This window comes from Hemibagrus wyckioides, linkage group LG09 (assembly GCF_019097595.1).
Source record: "Hemibagrus wyckioides isolate EC202008001 linkage group LG09, SWU_Hwy_1.0, whole genome shotgun sequence".
NCBI classification, from domain to species: domain Eukaryota; kingdom Metazoa; phylum Chordata; class Actinopteri; order Siluriformes; family Bagridae; genus Hemibagrus; species Hemibagrus wyckioides.
Genome location: NC_080718.1, coordinates 10,957,557 through 10,977,057, shown reverse-complemented (window position 1 = coordinate 10,977,057; position 19,501 = coordinate 10,957,557). Strand labels below are relative to the sequence as shown.

General features: G+C 38.9%; 1 protein-coding gene across 1 annotated transcript; it reads left to right on the top strand.

The window, feature by feature from the left end:
* The first annotated feature begins 2,888 nt into the window (after positions 1–2,888).
* Positions 2,889–18,579, top strand: LOC131358983 (RAS guanyl-releasing protein 1-like). The gene is made up of 16 exons (XM_058398470.1): positions 2,889–3,067; positions 4,758–4,863; positions 6,098–6,160; positions 8,487–8,618; positions 8,754–8,907; positions 9,064–9,237; positions 10,079–10,195; positions 11,404–11,679; positions 12,448–12,528; positions 13,464–13,568; positions 13,765–13,874; positions 14,075–14,219; positions 14,311–14,347; positions 15,055–15,189; positions 15,746–16,029; positions 17,065–18,579. The coding sequence occupies exons 1-16, from the start codon at positions 2,992–2,994 to the stop codon at positions 17,203–17,205; spliced, it is 2,136 nt and encodes a 711-aa protein (XP_058254453.1). The 5' UTR covers positions 2,889–2,991; the 3' UTR covers positions 17,206–18,579.
* Positions 18,580–19,501: the final 922 nt, after the last annotated feature.

The window sequence follows — 19,501 nt, the reverse complement described above, 5'->3', positions numbered from 1 at the left end:
CACTGAACTCATCGTCATGTTCATGAAACCAGTTTGAGACGACGTTTGCTTTGGTGCATTATTGGTAAATTGTAGCTATGAACAGACACAACGTCAGCAACAATACTACAAATAGTCTGTGGCATTCAAGTGATGAGTGATTGCCATTAACAGGCCAAAGTGTGCCAAGGAAACATTTTTCACACCATTACACCACCTCCACCAGCCTGGACCGTGGACACGATTCAAGTTAGGTCCTTGGATTCATCCTGTTGGCACCAAAAACCACAAGATTCATCAGACTAGGCTATGTTTTTCCAGTTTTGGTGAGTCTGTGCTCACTACAGCCTCAACTATCTGCTCTTGGCTGACAGATGTGGAACCTGATGTGGTCTTCTGCTGTTGTGGCCCATCCACCTCAAGGTGATGTGCATTCTGAGATGCTTATCACACTTGTTCGAACCAGCCTGGCCATTCTCCACTGACCTCTCTCATCTCTTACCATTCTGTGTAAACTGTATACTGTGCATCAAACTCCTCAGAGATCGGTGTTATAGAAATACTAAAATCAGCTCATCTAGCAGCAACAATCATGCCACAGTCAAAAGTTCACATTTTCCCCCTTTCTGATGGTTGATGTGAACATTACCTACTGGCCTATATCACATGAACAGCTGATTCGATACAGGTACAGGTGTTCCTAATAAAGTGCTCAGTGAGTGTATGTGACTCCTGAATGCAAAACAAATCTTTAGTTTTAGTTTTGCTAGAACAATATGCTCTAAGAAATCGTTCCTGAGTTTATTTAGGAGTTTCGAAATCCCAATGTTGCATTGCAGCATTCATTGCAAACTTTTCTTGGGGATCATTCTTAAATTCTGTCATTGCATCTGTCTCTGTCACTGAAAAATGGAAATTACTGCAGCATCAGGATATCTGTACATCACCTTTTCTACCTGCTCTACATCCACTGCCCAAAATCAGCACTGAGCATGTGGCATGTTACACAAACTGAACATCTTGTTTTTAATGTCTTTTTTAGTATTTAGCTGGGATTGTATTAAGCTCTGACCTTAAACCTAAAAGTGTATTAATGCAACTTTAAAAGAAAAAACCAAACCATTTTGATTGACCATGAGCTTAAGCGTGCATGATGTTGTATCCTTGTAATAGTGGACATTTGAAATCAATCTTAAAAACAAGCTAAAAGGGTAAATAATTCAGCTTAAATATGTGAATAACTTACTATATGGCTAAATACTGCCCAAGTGATCAGAACATACAGTGAAGGATAGATTCGGATTTTTATGATTAGATAGATAGATAGATAGATAGATAGATAGATAGATAGCTAGATAGATAGATAGATAGATAGATAGATAGATAGATAGATAGATAGATAGATAGATTCTGCACTATTTCTAGGTTCCTATTTAAATGTAAGGAAAATGTGTGATACTGAGCGTGTTAACTACTTTGTACAAAAAGTCAGAATTTCCTCATGTCTGATCTCCTCTAGTGAAGCCTGCGATCAGAACGCACTCAGCAGATTTGATCTAAAATGGATCATAAGGTTTCATACAAGCTTGTGAAAGCCATACCCGCTCGGGTGCAGAGTGCCATTAAAGAAAAAGGGGATGTGCTGAATACTAAGAAACTCATGCAAAGATCTCACTCAAGATGTCAATGACACCATTTCTGTATTAAAAAAATGTTGTTTTAAATTAGTAGAAATTTCACAAGTGCTCTCAGATTAACAATGAAACAGTTGTCAGCATTTTTGTTGTTGTTGTTGAATTTACATGTATTTACCTTTCCAGTTCTTCCAGGATGCCTTTTCTCTTGGTTAGGATTTGCATAGTTTTGTGATTAAAAAGTGATTTTAGTGGTTTGGCCAATATCAGGGTTTTAATTACACAAGCCTTGTATATTTTGACTGTATCCAAAATACTACTGGAAACAGTCAGATTAATACACCACCATATTCAAACCCCTATTAAACAGTGATGGAAGATGTCTCTCATGATTTTCCTGAACTGTAATAGCTAATCCAGGTGGAATTTAATGTATAATTTTGAATTAGCAGCTAGTTTCGATTTGGGTTTCAGATTTTCCGATTGTGAACTGACTGGAAACAGAAGAGAAATCAAACGGATCGTAGTTCATTCATTTGATGACTCAGTCATTCAATCATTCCTCTTCATCCGGATCCAGAGCCAATCCTGGAAATACGTGGTGAAGGCGTGAGTGGGGCGAGATGTCAGTCTATCATTCACACAATCATCCATATTTACATCTACAAGCAATTTAGAGTAACCAGGCCACCTACCTATATGTTTTTGGAAAGTGGCAGAAAAACACAGAAGGAAACACATGAAAAGATGGGGAGAACATGCAACACTCCATAGACAGTAACCTGAGCTCAGGATCCAAACAACAAACCCTGCAGCTGTGAGTAGCTCGAAAGAATCAAATCAATAAGTGTAGTTTCTTTTCAAAAGGAGATTTTTTTTTACTGAATGTACTGCAAAAGATACAAAAATGTCAAGCACAAAAAATAGTGCACAAAATGAAGTCCATAAAATGAAATGATATCATTTTTTTTTATACACGTTCAATATTACATTCCCATTGTTATAGATCTTTTTTTGTCTGTGGATTTTTTCTCAGTTATTTTTTACAAGTCTGACAGATTTGTTTGTTATTTTTCTGTCTCTTCTGTTTTTGTGTTATAGAGTCGATTCTATCTATTTTTACCAGCATTTTATTGATAGAAAACATCAAACACTCACTCACTCAGTTGTGCACACACAGACACACACACACACACATGCGCACACACATTCACACACACACACACACACACACACAGAACCAGAGTGGCTTCTTTCACCCTGGTGTATGTTCATTCCTCTGGTATGGACAGATATCTCTGTGCTGTTTATATCCTTCCGCTGGATCAACTGCTCAAATACTCAATTTAAGCAAATTACACTCAGGACACAGACGATCATGAGCAGCGCCCTGGGACACTTTACTAAAGGAGCTTCCTGGGAGGAACTCGTTCAGGCAAGCATCCAGTCATTTGGTATGTGATCCATTTCCTTCTGTGGACATGTGTTGATGTTCCTGCAGTGTAATAATGTAAGGCCATGAGCTATTCAGTTCATTCAGTGATATTCTGCATGAGCTTGTTTCCCTCTCTGTGAGGACAGAGGAATATTAATAAACTTTTAAAAAGATTTAAAAAAAAAAAAAAAAAAAAAAGATAGGGTAAATTCTGAAGGGTTTCATTGGAGATCTAATTGAGATTTTTGCAAGTAAATAGCTATTGTGTAGTTTTGTAGGATTTGATATACATACGACATGTACATATTCTTGGTGTATAGACATCATATAATAGTCAAATCTTTTAGCATCAATTTGAAACATCTTATTAGAAATGTAAACACATCAACCCCAAACATTACTGTATATATTTTTAAAATAAAAGTTTTATAATTGATTCTATCTATCTATCTATCTATCTATCTATCTATCTATCTATCTATCTATCTATCTATCTATCTATCTATCTATCTATCTATCTATCTATCTATCTATCCGTCTGTCTGTATGTCTATCTATCTATCTATCTATCTATCTATCTATCTATCTATCTATCTATCTATCTATCTATCTATCTATCTATCTATCTATCTATCTATCTATCTATCTATCCATCCATCCATCCATCTATCTATCTATCTATCTATCTATCTATCTATCTATCTATCTATCTATCTATCTATCTATCTATCTATCTATCCATCCATCCATCCATCCATCCACGTACTTATTATCCAGCATGTTAATGCATTTTTCTAGTCTTCCGTCTGTGTAATCTGTTGCACTGTACAAAATGTTTAGCAAAATAGCAAAATGTCCACCATAAATGAGATCAAACATCAGGTGTAATTAGTTTGCATGTGAGAGGCTAATTCTGTGTTGTAGGATGAGGTTAAACTGTGATATGGCAGGTCCCAGTTCTCACTTCTCACATCAGACAGCTTCCTGTGGTTTAGCAGCCTTTTGAAAGGTGAAAGAATCCAACAGAACTGATCTGATTACCTGGAAGCCGCTGCATTTTTCAGAAAGGTCATTTCTCCGAATGAGGCCTCTCAGATAATGGTTTTGGCTTTGAAGATCTCCTCGGGCTGAATCAATAGCATGACATCATACACCCTACATTACAACCACCTTTCATGGGACAAGCGCAAAGAAAGAAATAAAACACACAGAGGCTGTAATACAGGATCGTGCAGTTACACTGTGAGCAACAAGTGTGTAACAAGTCAATTCATTCAGTGGCTTTAAATCTGCTTATTCCCCTTTTTCCCTTTAATACAAAATGATATGTTCAAAAAATCTTTTTCTTTCATTTTCCTCCAAAGCATCCCATGTTATTTGGTAGGCTGTTAATATAGTGGTATTAATGACCTTGTTTTCCAGTAGCAGGACCCTGCATTCTCACTGCTGTGTCCCAGGTTCGATTCCTGGGAAGAGAACCAACTGAACCACTGAGGTTAACTCTCAGTGCCAGAGCTAAGGTTTACACTAGTGGTTTGTTCATAATTTAGAAACAGAAGCAGTTATGATGATTAGAAACTACTGTGTGTGAGCACAAATAAAACTACTAGGTGCAGCTGCAGATGGGATTTGATCAGGGTTAATCAAGGTCCATCAAGAGGAAAAATTAATCTTGTGCATATGTGCTTTTGAAATCTTTTCCTCTACAGATGACGATGGGAATCTTTGCCACAGCAACCATCTTTTGAACATCACCCTCACCATGCACAGATTACTACTGTCCTCCAAAGAGCTGCTGGACAAGCTGATTAGACTATATCCTTATCATTCAGCTACCTGACAGTTCTTATTTGTTGTTGTCTGATTCAGTTCAATTCAGTTATGTTTATATAGTGCTTGGAACAATGGATGTTGTCACAATCAGCTTTACAGCAATCTGGACATACAGAATGTACATTGAAATTTATCCCCAGTGAGCAAGACAGAGGCAAGAGTGGCAAAGAAAACTCACAGAGAAGACAAGAGAAAGAAATCTTGAGAAAAACCAGACTCTAAAGTGACCTCATCCTCCTCTAGGTGATACCGGATAGCGTGATCATAAATCATTTCTCTTTTATATCTGTGTACTATAGAGTCAAACAGTGCAAAGTGTGTTAAAAGGAATGTGAGTATGAGTATCATTAGAGTCTATCATATCAAAGTGAAGTTATGAACTGATCAGTGATGGAGACTTGAGTAGAAACTGTTTCTAGTGAATGCAGTCTTTAGGCTTATCAAGAACGTTCATAGACGTCTCTAATGTGGTATAATCTCACAATGATGGATGGGTCATCCTCATCAACAGTTAGACATGAACTGGTGTCTCAGGAGTAACATGTCAAGAGAGAGAGAGAGGGAGAGAGGGAGAGGGGGAGAGAGGGGGTGAGAGAGGGGGGTAAGAGAGAGAGGGGAAAAAAGGGAAGGAGAGGGATAGACAGGGAGGAAGAGAGATGGATGAGGGGGAGAGAGAGAGAGAGAGAGGGAGGGAGGGGAGAGAGAGAGAGGGAGGGGGGAGGGAGAGAGAGGGACAGTGGAAGAGAGAGAGTGGGAGGGGAGAAGGGGGAGTGAGAGAGAGAGCGGGGGGGAGAAGGGGGAGTGAGTGAGCGCAGGGGGAGGGAGAGAGAGGGAAAAAAGGGATAGAGAGGGAGAGAGATTATTAGGTAATATTGGGTTGTTCTTGGTAGGTATTTTTGTACATTTTACGCTTTCCAATAAACAAACATTTACATTAATTTATTACATTAAAAAAAAAAATCCTGTCAGAACACATTTACATAGAAATGTACTTGTATATTAATTAATTAATTTTAATTAAAATGTATGTCAGTTATGAATACATAATTGTATAACTGCAAGCATATTGTTTAAAAAAAGAAAAATCACTTCAGTTTACTTGTAACTAACTAAAGTAGTTTGAATGACTAAGCCCCAAACAAAGTGTTCCTCAGTGTCAGCTTATGTCCCCTGATTTCCATTTTCTTGCTTATGTTCCTTAAATTGTATTCCTTACCTATAAAAATACACTGGAGGATGAAAAGTCTGCAGCGTGCCTGAAAATATGCTATTTCATTCGGTAGGCTCTCCTCTTGTCTTTGAAAACAGAAGCTTTGTTCAGCTGTCCTTATCTTTAACTTGCACTCATTGCTTTTTACAATATAATGGCCTACAACAGACTAAATGAAATTTTAAGATTTGTCTGTGAAACACAATGCTTTATAAACGAATACCGGTATATAAGGCAGGTTTGTTCTGTATATTAGCTAAAATTAGTAAATATTCACAAGCTACCACTACAGTTTCCCCTATTAGTGAACAATAACCAGTGTAGTAATAGAGTACTAGTAACAGATGACAAGCATTAATAGATTTTGATGACAGTGGTCCTCTGTATCTCACCCATCAGCCATCATTGTAGACCAAACACACTGTCCATTGTTTTTAATAAATTATTATTGTTTGGTTTGCAATAATTAAACATACATAAGGCTAAGCTGTATTGATTATGAGGAACCTTTAATCCAAAAGCTTAAGTTAGCTTAGGTAAGGTTTCATGACTCAACATATCAGTTTATTACAGAGAGCACTGTCTCCTTCTTATCCTTCTTATGCGTCTCACCCAGCTTTGAGGTGTGTGTAACTGTTTATACCAGAAATCAGAGGCAATTTGTGCCTGTTTTCTGGTTTCCATGTTCAGCATTGAAGTTCTTTGTCATGTCACACTCCACCTTGGTGGTTAATGGCTAATATAAATAGATATTTAGGGCTTAAAAGATTTAATTTGTAGTTTTTCATAAGTATTTCTATTTTTATCTAGCTTACCAGGGGAAATACAGTCAGGCCTAATATTGTGTTGGTCCCCCTTGTGCTGCCAAAACAGCCCTGACCTGTCGAGGCATGGACTCCACTAGATCCCTGAAGGTGTGCTGTGGTATCTGGCACAAAGATGTTAGGAGCAGATCCTTTAAATCCCGTAAGTTGTGAGGTGGGGCCTCCATGGATCAGACTTGTTTGTCCAGCACATCCCACAGATGCTTGATTGAATTGAGATCTGAGGAATGTGGAGGCCAAGTCAACACCTCAAACACATTGTTGTGCTCATCAAACCATTCCTGAACCATTTTTGCTTTGTGGCACAGTGCATTATCCTGCTGATAGAGGCCACAGCCATCAGGGAATACCGTTTCCATGAAAGGGTGTACATGGTCTGCAACAATGCTTAGGTAGGTGGTACGTGTCAAATTAATATCCACATGGATGGCAGGACCCAAGGGTTCCCAGCAGATAATTGCCCAAAGCATGACACTACCTCTGCCTGCTTGCCTTCTTCCCATAGTGTACCTACCATAATAGTAGCTCATCTGTTGGATCAGACCACACAGGCCAGCCTTCTCTTCCCAAGTGCATCAATGCGCTTTGGCCCATGACCCTGTTACCGGTTCAACACTGTTCCTTACTTGGACCACTTTTGATAGATACTGGACACTCCAGACCAGGAACACCCCACAAGAGCTGCAGTTTTGGAGATGCTCTGATCCTGTCGTCTAGCCATCACAATTTGGCCCTTCGTCAAACTCAAATCCTTACGCTTGCCCATTTTTCCTGCTTCTACCACACATCAGCACATCAACTCTGAGGACAAAATGTTCACTTGCTGCCTAATATATCCCACCCACTAACAGGAGCCATGATGAGGACATAATCAGTGTTATTCACTTCACCTGAAATGTTATGCCTGATGGGTGTATATTAATAGAGTAGTTAATAGAAAGTAAATGGTGATATCAAACCCACTTCTGCTCTCTAAGATTCCTTTTAGTGCTTGTTCGTAAGCTTTTAAAATTAGCAGGTGTTATCTTCAACCACTAAAATGTTGTATAAGGTTATTCAACAGAGGGAAAAACAAACATCTCACACTGAAAGCCAACAGAGTTCTGACTCATTTTATATCAGACTTGCAGCGATAAAAGAATTCATTTGTTTATACTGATTGAAAATGTCCCCATAAGTCAATTTCCATTCTACTGGCAGACTGGAACATCAGTATACTGGTAATAAGAGTTGAGGTTGTTGAATGTAACATTGTTTTTTAAATCATTACATTAATATCAAGTCAGTTTTTTTTCTGCTGCCTGTAAACTTATAAAGACGCATCTCAAGTGTATGCATTTGGGACCATGAACATCAACAAAGAAGTCAGTCACAAGTGCAGAAGCTCTGATCTAAGCAGTTTTCAACAGCTCATTGACTCAAATTGGACTTTTCTTTCTGACAGAATAGCAAGTGGAAACCCTTTGGGATGTTGATGTCAGTCCTGTTAGATCTAACTGAAATGTGTACAAGTAAAACTGCTCAAAAGAAAACAGATGTCGGTTTGTGTTCTGTGTGTATTTCCTCTATAGGTATTGGATAAGTGAGTTCTGGACTATGTTCCAGTTGCACAGCAGTCTGGAAGAAACTCTGGAGCAGTTTAAGGAGCTTATGAGGGAAAATGGTCAAGAGAATCTCTGCTCTTTGCTGCAAACCAAGTGGTTGTCAGTGTTGTAATAATATCAAATCTTACTTTCAAATAATAAGAAATATTGAAAAAAAATGTCCATCTTACTCTGGAATGTTGATTAGACTGCAAATATTGTCTAGATTGATGCTTGTGTCTGATTCTGGTTTAGGGGTGACAGAGTGTGTTCTCACAAAGCCAGTCAGAAAATCAAGGTAAGAAGCAGCAGGAAGAGGAAAGTGTCATTGCTCTTCGATCATTTGGAGCCAGTGGAGTTAGCTGAACATCTCACCTACTTGGAGTTCAAATCTTTCTGCAGGATATCTGTGAGTACATTTTGAGAAAGAGTGGAAAATGCATTAGTTATCATGAAGGACAAATCAGCGTAACTACAACAATGCAGCGTTTCTATTCTATTGAATTCAGTTCAGTTCAAGTCCTCACATTATTAGTATTATCAGGTTGGATTTTCATTTTTTCAGTTTGCAGATTATCAGAAATATATCCGAAATGAGAGCTTGTCAGAGAACCCCACCATGGAACGTTCCATTGCTCTGTGCAATGGTATCTCCCAGTGGGTTCAGCTAATGGTGCTCAGTCGACCGACCCCTCAGCTCCGAGCCGAGGTTTTCACCAAGTTCATCTATGTAGCTCAGGTAACATGCTCCACATTTCAAAACCATCACCAGGATATTCTGCCACCTCAGTGTTTTACAGAATCTGATCCATTAACCATTACTGATTAATCTGAGGTCAAGAGTAAATACTGTACGTAAGCAGATCCTGGAGATGTGTCATGGATTACAAATGACTGTGATTGTAGTAGCAGTAGTAGTAGTTGTTGTAATGCTTTAAATGGAAAAATGTACGTGCTGGTAATTCAATTGTTGGTATGTATGTGATACTGGTATAGCAACAACCTTTCAGTATTTACAAGAGCAGAACATAGAAGTGTATTAATAACTGCGTATTAATAAGTGCCACCCCACTTTAAGCACACAGGTTAGTATTTGGTTAAATGTTTGTTTGGTGTTGTTATGCTGTAATCAGTATACCAGCATTTGAGAAATGCTCATACTTTCAAAAGGAATGAGGAATTTCCTGTGTTAGAGAAGATACTGCACGTGGAAAGAGATGATTATCTCCATCAGTATGCTGGAAAACGGTGGTGATTACCAACTAAAACTGAGATCTCAAAAGACTAAGACTCAGACTCAAACCGAAGCCATATGTTCTTGAGAAATGAATAAGAGCTAGACTTCAACTCTGATCTAATCTAGAGTGTAATGAGTCTCTCTATAGGATGTCTGGAAAACCCGCAATGGAATCTCCCACTGTGCTGAGAACATGGTATCTGCCATATATATAGTGAATATTGCAACTTGTAATAAGTTGTTATTGATATCCATAGCAGCAAAAAAAATCAGGCAGATCCATACACAACCACTTTTGATTGTTTGGTGCTGTTTGTTAATGTTTTATATTCGACTGTGGCAGAACCTCCAGCAGATGCAGAACTTCAACTCTCTTATGGCTGTAGTGGGAGGTCTCTGTCACACATCTATTTCCCGACTGAAAGACACGTGTACGCATGTGCCAAACGAAACCACCAAGGTATGATATCCCCCATACGCGCTGTCATAATTGTTCATCAGGATTTGGTGAACTTTTAATATTCACTTTGAATTCCTTATATGATCATATTACACTTCAACTTCAGCCATCGAAGCTACCGATTAACTAACATACTAAAGAACTTGTGAGAAATAGATTATAATATCAAACTATTGTCTAACATGACATGGGCTTTAATAAAGTTCATTTTTATTTTAATTATGAAATTGTCATGAAGCAGCTTTAATCAAGAGCCCTAATCAGCAGCAACAGTGGCTGCTGGAAAAACTGTCTGAGGTGATGTGAGACACCAAATAATATTTCTGTAAATCATTATTGATCAGCCATTACATGAAAACCACTGACATGTAAATAACATTGATTACCTCATTACAGTGGCACCTCCCAAAGGGGTGGGATATATTACATAGTCAGTTCTCAAAGTTGACGTGTCAGTCAAAGGAATAATGGGCAAGTGCAGATTGTGATGGTTAGCCCAGAGCATCTCCAAAACAGTAGGTCTTCCTGCTATGCAGTGGTCCAGTGAAGAACAACCAGTGAACCAGTGACAAGGTCACCCAAGGTACATGTGGAGTGACAGTTAGCCTGTCTGGTCTGATCCCACAGAAGAACTACTGTAGCAAAGCAATGCTGAATACGTTCATAGCAGCTATGACAGAACACACAGTGTATCACAGCCGTGTGTAGATGTGTATTGAGCTGCATAGCTAAAGAGCAGTCAGAGTGCCTATGCTGACCCTTGTCCACCACTGAAAGTACCTACAATATGTATGTGAGCATCAGAACTGGACCAAGGAGCAACGTAAGAAAGCAGTCTGGTCTCATGGTTACTTATTGCATGTGCATGTGGGTCACTTGCCAGGGGAAGAGAAGGCATCAGGATGCACTATGGGAATCAAAGGTCTTGTGGATTCCTGGCCTCAATGGATGAGACCTGTTTTGGTGGCACAAGAAAGACATATACAATATTAGCCAGATGGTTTTATTGTTATGGCTAAAGTTAAACAGTGTTGTGTTAAATGTATGAGTTTTTATGATTACAGCAGCAGCTCAGTCCACGGTATCACATTATCTACTCACACTAGGGTGACATTTGGAAATAAAGTCTTTTGTGGAAATGGAACTCTGCAGTGTCCATACCGTACAGGTCCAGTGACAAGAGCTGCTCATCCTCTTTTTCTCCACAGGTTCTGAATGAAATGACCGATCTGCTCTCATCATCACGCAACTACGAAAATTACAGACTAACATATAGCAAATCCACTGGTTTCAAGATTCCGATCTTGGGGGTGCATCTGAAGGATTTGATCACCGTGAATGAAGCCATGACTGACTACCTAGACAATGACAAGATCAATGTGCAGAAGCTTCAGGCTCTCTACAACCACATAAACGAACTCATCCAACTGCAGCAGAATCCACCACTCCTAGACGCAAACAAAGACCTAGTGCACTTACTGACCGTCAGTACTGTGTTTATCTTCTGTTCACTACATGCTTAAGAACCCAAGCCTTATTAACCCAGTCCATCTCCTTATAGCAATTCACATGTAAAAGTCTTTAGAAAATGCCTAATATACTGTATTTACAATTTAATTAGCGATATAAAGAATACTGATGGAAACAGAACTTCACAAAAACATTTTTTATGCTTATGTGTGTGTGAACTGGAAGAAATGTGAAATCTGAAACTAAAATCAACTTTAAGTTTTCTTTCCTCTATTTACTTTCAGGTTGAACTGTAAGAGAAACTAACCCAAGTGCATAAAGCTTCCTGTTCTTTTTGGATTCGGACCCAAGAAACATAACTGTTTACATGCTACGACACTGAATAGAATAGCCATTAGTCTGAATCTGACGCCTGTGATAAACTTTTAGCTTGTATAATTTTTGTAGACTTTTGGCTGCTTTTGATTCCTCAGGGCTTACAAAGGTAATCGAGTAAAGAAAACACTCTTCTGTATACAAGCTCAAAAACATTACCTTGCTCCTCGATAGCATTTTAAAAATGCTGCATCACATCAGATTGTACAAACTGATCTCTCTCTCTCTCTTAATATTAGAGGCAGAGAGACATGCTGGTGCTCTACATGTTACAGACAAAGAAGCCTTTAGAATTGAATTCTAATTCATTCAGACTAGAATGTGTGGGTGATGTGGAAAAAAAACCCAGCTTCCAGTGTTTCTCCTGAAGTATGACTAAGAAATGTTTTGCTGCTTCTCCCACACAGCTGTCTCTTGACCTGTACTACACCGAGGATGAAATCTATGAGCTGTCCTACGCAAGAGAGCCGAGGAACCACAGAGCACCTGTGAGTGCAGCTGCAAACTGTGTGTTTCAGATTAGAACTGAAAGTGTTGGAGGTTTCAATAATAGACCTGATTAGGAGGACTTATACTGTGGATAACTACAGAGAAGTTTCTTTGCCAGAACAAAACACAATCACACCAGTGAAGGACCTTGAAACCAACACACAAACCATGACAAGCAGTACGCATTCATATGAACACTTCATCTTATTGATTTTAGATCAAAAAATTTCAGCAGTTGTAGTTCCCTGTTTATAAAAAAGGTTTTAACATTAAACTTACATGCACACTTACTGTGCTCACTACATTGGTTGAGTTTAGGGCACATTTAGGGCAAATAAGCGAACAGCCATGTTGGAAGATGTTTCTAGAATATTTGATTGTATATGACTATACATTTTTCTATGTTGTATTAATTTTGTGTCTTTTACTGCCTTCTTGACCAGGAGATTTTATTATCCTGGTTTAATCAATGTTACTAAACTAAACTACAGTGTCATGGAAGAAACAACGAGCCAATAAGAATGTTCCTTGATATGGATAAAAACCCCTCCTGGAAAACGACACTGTTGTTACAACCATGCCACCTAATACGTCTTTATCCATACAGTGGTTGCATTTCAGTGGGGATTGATTACCTCGATGCGCTGATGACGGTGAAATGTAATGCAATTTCAAGACTCAAGACATGTCAGCATTTATTTCTTTTTTTTTTTAAAAAAAAGCACTCCCCTGCTGATTATCTTTCACTAAAGATACGATAAATGCGATGAAAGTGCTTGCTTTTCAGTGTGATACAGTTTCTGCATGTCAGTGATGAAAAGCAATACTTTCTGTGTATTGTATTTCATTATTTTTCACCGGTGTGGTTGTTTTTCACTCTGGAGTGGAATTTTCTCCATCGGTAGTTGATGGGTTTTTTTTGGTTCTCCATCAGCCGGTGACTCCTTACAGACCTCCTGTGGTGGTGGACTGGGCTTCAGGTGTTGCTCCCAAGCCAGACCCCAAAACCATCAGCAAGCACGTTCAGAGAATGGTCGACGTGAGTGTGGCATCAGCCATCAACACAGTGTCTTTGATTTTCCTCTGCCTTTGAACAGATTTCTTAAGTTAAATAACAAAATGCCACTTGTATACAGAATGCCATGTTTTATATAGGTTGTTTTCTATAATTCTATATAGAAATGTCTATATGAATTTAACAAATCCTACATGTCCATGTAATTGTATTCTTGCAGTCTGTTTTTATGAATTATGACCATGACGAAAAGGGCTTCATCTCCCATGAAGATTTTGAGAAAATTGCTGCGAGTTTTCCATTCTCATTCTGTGTTACAGACAAAGACAAGTGAGTATCATAGTGCTGTAATAAATACACCTTATTTACAATGAACAGGATATGTGTGACAGGATCTGTTAGTACTATATGGTTAAAGATGTGCGAAGACATGATCTCACGTGTGTTATCCCAAATAAAAGTTGCCTTTACAATAGATTACACTTTAAAATGATTTACTCAACTTGTATTGTCCTTGCTGCTCAACCCAGAGACGGACTCATCAGCAGAGATGAGATCACAGCATATTTCATGAGAGCCAGCGTCATCTGTTCGAAACTCGGCCTAGGCTTCTCTCACAACTTCCAAGAAACCACATACATGAGGCCTACCTTCTGTGACAACTGCTCAGGATTTGTAAGTCATACTGACCGATACGATCATGCTGCTATGCATCAAGAGGCTTTGCTGAATCAGACCGAAACTATTTATTTTAATTCTGTTGCAGTTGTGGGGTGTCATTAAACAAGGCTACAGATGCAGAGGTGAAAGTCATTCCTTTACTATTTCATAATAGTGGACAGTCAATTCGTTCTTTTCATATTCACATTCTGTGTTATAAATAGCAAAGTACAACTGAGCAGTATAAGTAGCTACATGTACACTAAATGGCCAAATGTATGTGGACACCTGACCGTCACACCCACATGTGGTTCTTCCACAGAATTTTATAGACAGCTTTGTAAGCTGTAGAATTGCAATTCCTTTCTACTGGAACCAATAGACTCGAACCTGTTACTGCATGACAATTAACTGTGCACAAAACAACCTCCTTGAAGACATGGTGTTTTAAGGTTGGAGTGGAGTGCACAGAGCCCAGACCTGAAAATCTATGTATTTGAATAGAACTGACTGAGCCCAAGACCTTCTTACTAAACATCATTGCCCACACTCGCTAATGCTCTAGTAGCTGAATGATCACAAACCCTCCCCAAAGTCATGCTCCAAAATCCAGTGTAAAGCCTTACTAGAAGAGTGGAGCTATTAAAAACAGCAAAGGGGGGTGAAATGTTCCTCCTGATGGTCCAGTGGCAGTTCCCTGAGCTCTCATTGCCGTGGCCCAGGTTCGAAAAGGGAAGAGAAATGTTCAAAAAGCACATATAGGTGTGATGATCAGGGTGTTTTTTGCAAACCTTTGGCTATATCATGCAAGTTAGGAAGTCTATGTACTGATTGTCTTGTGATTTTGCAGACTGTGGAATGAATTGCCATAAATCCTGTAAGGATCAGGTAGCATTTGAGTGTAAAAAGAACGCCAAACCCAGCAGCAACGCAGACCTGAGTCCACCTTCTAATACGCCAGATACCTCCACACGTGGTCATGATGGTGAGAGAACAGAAAGAACAAAACATTTATAATAGTGAGAATAAAAATATAAGACTCAACAGCATAAGCTATGTATAAATGATTGATGATGACAGTCAGATTTGTATTGAACTAGAGTATGAAACTATTAACTCTTTTTCCCCAGAGGCCAATAATATAATTTGGGGGGTGTTACATTGAATTTCTTTGTCATGTCACACTCCTCAGTGCTGGTTAATGACTCTTATGAAAGTAGACAGTCAGGGATTTAAAAATTTGTAGTTTCATACGTATTTCTGTTTTTATCTAGCTTACTGGGGCAATATATTTCTAGAAAAGTTCCAAAAGAAATCACAAATCTTCGGAGTAAATGATAATAGCAAAACTATTATCTGATAATTGATCTGATACTAAACTAAGATTCTGATAACTGATCATTTCATCATCATTTCAGTCTATATCTGTTATACTGGCAGACTGGAACACTGGTAAAAAGGGTTAAGTAATTTTGAGTAAATATCCTGCTGGATTTTGGATGGCCACATTGAATTTAAAACTCATAACTCTTTTGTTGCAGGGTCTGAAGAAACTCGATTCGTATATCCACCAGATGCTCTAGCAGATAATTCTGAGCGCCATAAACAGTTCAGCCCGAGGACCACAACGGTGCACAAAAGTACTCAGACAGAAGGAACACCATCAACCAGCCAAATGCAGACATCACTGCTGTGTCCTAGTGGTCCACCCCTCACACCATGTCCGAGCCCTGTTCCTCAGCGCAAACGAGTCTGTGCCAACAAAACTCCCAACACACTCAACCCTGCTGAGGAGAACAAACCCAGCTATGATGCTCTGGAGAAGGTTTTCTTTAAAATCTTTCTGTTCTGGTTACTAATTAGCAAGTAATGTACACCACAAACAACGTTACCATCAGCTCAGTTACGATGCAGTGTCTTAAACTTGGTTTACTGTCTATGTCCAGTTCCTGTACATGTTCTCCCAGTGTTCCAGTGGGTTTCTCACAAAAACATGTTAATACTCCAGACCAACAAATATAAATTGCCTCTAGGTGTGAATGAATGTGTAAGTGTTCATGATGCCCTACAATAGGCAGGTGTCCTAACTAGAGTGCAGTTCTACATTACATCCAGTGTGCACAAGATTGTCTCCAGATCCACCCTGACCCTGGCAGGATACAGTGGTTACTGAAAGTGTGTGAATGACTAATATTATGTGCTTGCTTTGTAATGTTACTAATAGTACATAGACATGCTTATGGGTGTAAAAGCATGAAATGTAGAGATAATATATATAAATCCAGATTGATCATTCATTCATCCTCAGTAATCTCTCTCGTCTGGTCAGTGTTAAATTGGATCCAGAGCCTATGCCAAGAACCCTGGGTATGAGGCCCACACATTCTGGATGGGACATTAATCTATTACAGAGCATCACACACATTCACACCGAGTTTCAATTTAAGCTTGTTTGGGGGACATAAACAAGAAGCGATTAGGAGAACAAGTACACATGCAGCTTCATGCGGTTAACTAATCAATCAGCGGCACAAAGCATAAAATCATTCAGATACAGATCAAGAGCTTCAGTTAGTCTTCACATCGAGCAACAAAATGAAGAACGTGTGTGATCTCTGTGACTTTAACCATAGCAGAGTTTGTTGGTATCTGATGGGCTGGTTTTAGTATTTTAGAACTGGGATTTTCACACCCAGCAGTCTCTAGAGTTTTTCCCTATTTTGGTGTTTGATGTGAACATTAACTGAAGCTCTTGCATGATTTTAAGCTAATATAGTGAATTTATAAACGTCTGCATCTTTCCTGTATACATATATACAGTGTGTAGCTAGGTGGAATAATTGTGTGTGTGTGTGTTTAGGAGATCCAGTCTATACAGAAGAGTAACGAGAGGCTCCAGAGAAAGCTCAAAGAAGCCGAACGTGAGGTGGAGATCCTAAAAACCCTCTTGAAACGGCATGCTCTCCGTCCAGCGGAGGAGGATTCCTCATCATCCTCTTGAGCTTGTAAACCTTATTTGTTAGAATTCAACATACAGCACAGTCCTGGACTAGCGATCCACATTACCCTGATATATTTACGATGATCATGATCCACTAGAACTCAGAGCCATAAATCCATTAACCCATTCAGGTTGAACTAATTTGAGTCTGTACAGTCAATCTACTATTCTTAACTGTTATTAATCATTATACATGTAGGGTGTGTAATATCCGGGGCATTTCTGCGCTGTTCTGCTGTTTTGTTCCCCAACACACTCTTCCTGACAGTATAACAACTTGGATATCTGTGAAAAGAAAGCATTAGTGTTCTCAGTGTGTTTAATTAGCTGATATGTAACAGAAGGACAGCTGGCAGGTTAGTAACACACTATTTCAGTCTCATCTACTTACTTGCTTCATAGTTAGCACTCATTTTATTTATCCATGACCTTTTAGGTGCTAACAGCCTTAACAAGATAGAACAGTGAAAAACATTTTACTTAACGAACTCGATAACTAAACTCATAATAAAACTCATCTCGCATAATTATTCACCCCCTTTGAATATTTTGAGTTACATCCAGGAACAAGAAATGGGTTTAACTGGAGCTCAGCTTTTGTTCAGGATCCAGGTTATGGTGGTTCTGGGAACATTTTCTCCTATCTGAGCTGTGGATCTCTCCAAAGTTACCACTGGCTTCTTAGTTGCTTCTCTGACTATTCGATCCAATTTTAATTGTATAGCACTATTAACAGTGGATATTGTTTTAAAGCAGCTTGACAGAAATATAAAAATTCAGATTTTGCAATTTTATTTATACTTAATGAGCAAGCCATAGACAACAGTGGCAAGGAAATCTCCCTGAGGAAGAAAACTTGAGAGGACTTAAGTGAACCTCATCCTCATCTGGGTGACACAAAAGAGTGTGATTAAATAATGTCCTGTCTATAACTGTATATAGTCAAGTGAAGTTGTGTAACCAGGAGCTCTTGAGCAATATATGAGCATCAGCATAAGTTCTTTCCTGCCAAAGCCATCAAATGTCTAATCCCATCTTTACCTGGTCACTTACTTTTGGTCAGTTTTGGAATACTTTTCCCCCGCAAACTTGGTCTTAGGTTTTCATGGCGATGCTTATGTACACTAACAAACTCTAGTTTCTTTATCCTGAAACCACACAGCACTTGAACTGCACACAGATGCACTCCATTTGACTAATTATGTGACTGTTGACCTGACCAGAACTAATTTGGACTTCGTCGCACAGCAATGGAGAGGTGACCGTGTGCGCAACTGGTTTTTAGATGCAAATCATTTTGCATTTAAAGATACAGATTTCTTTCTTTTCTGTAGTGTTAATCCATGATATATAATCCGAATTAAAATCCTTCCTATCTACCCATCTGTCTATCTTGTACAGTTCTGCTTCATGAATCTGATCACTAAATGTTAAGCTGCACGGTTTCTGGAATAGTATGAGGAGATAAGAACATGGCACAGACTCATATTTAAGCAAAAACCCGGTACATGTGAACATTACAAAGTTAACCTTTAACCTGTGACCGATGTAAACAGCAGTTTGAAGCGAGTTTGGACGTCATTTCAAAAATACATTAGCAAAGACGTCAGCAACGTAATGAGCATTAGTCACAGCTCTGACTCAAGCAGCTAAACCACACTGCTGTAGGCACTGAATTGTGTTGAATTTAGTCATTATTTTGTAGAGGCTTTATCAACATTCAGTGCTGTCATTTCATTGGCAGGATACTTAATCATGTCGCACTGCATTATGGGATCATTCTGCTGGTTTGGAAGGGTTAGTTTCTAACCCATAATTTGATTACTCATAATTTAATTAACGCTCAAGAGAAAGTGATGGGTCTTTAGGTTTCGAGGAAAATTGCTCTTTTTTGTGAGAAAATGTAAAAAGCTCCATGATAATAGCGAGCTCTTTCTAGTTTCTATATAAAATGACAACCCAGCAAAGCAGTTTTCCACTGCGTAGTTCTGTACTGTGATCAAAACAATATTTAAATACATATTTACTACTTACGTATTTTCACACAGAATGAAGTTCATAGCATGCCTTGGTTAATGCTTAGATAGTCCTGTCTGATGCTAATTTACATAAGCAGGAGACACAGATGCACACATTCACAGAAGGGGGGGGGGGGTGAGGGTGAGAGAAAGTGAGTGAATGAGGGTGAGAGAGAGAGAGCGCGTGCAAGTGAGTGAATTGAGTGGGGGGGGTGAGGGTGTGAGAGAGAGAGTGGGGGTTGGGGTGAGAGTGTGAGTGAGTGAGGGAGGGGTTAGAG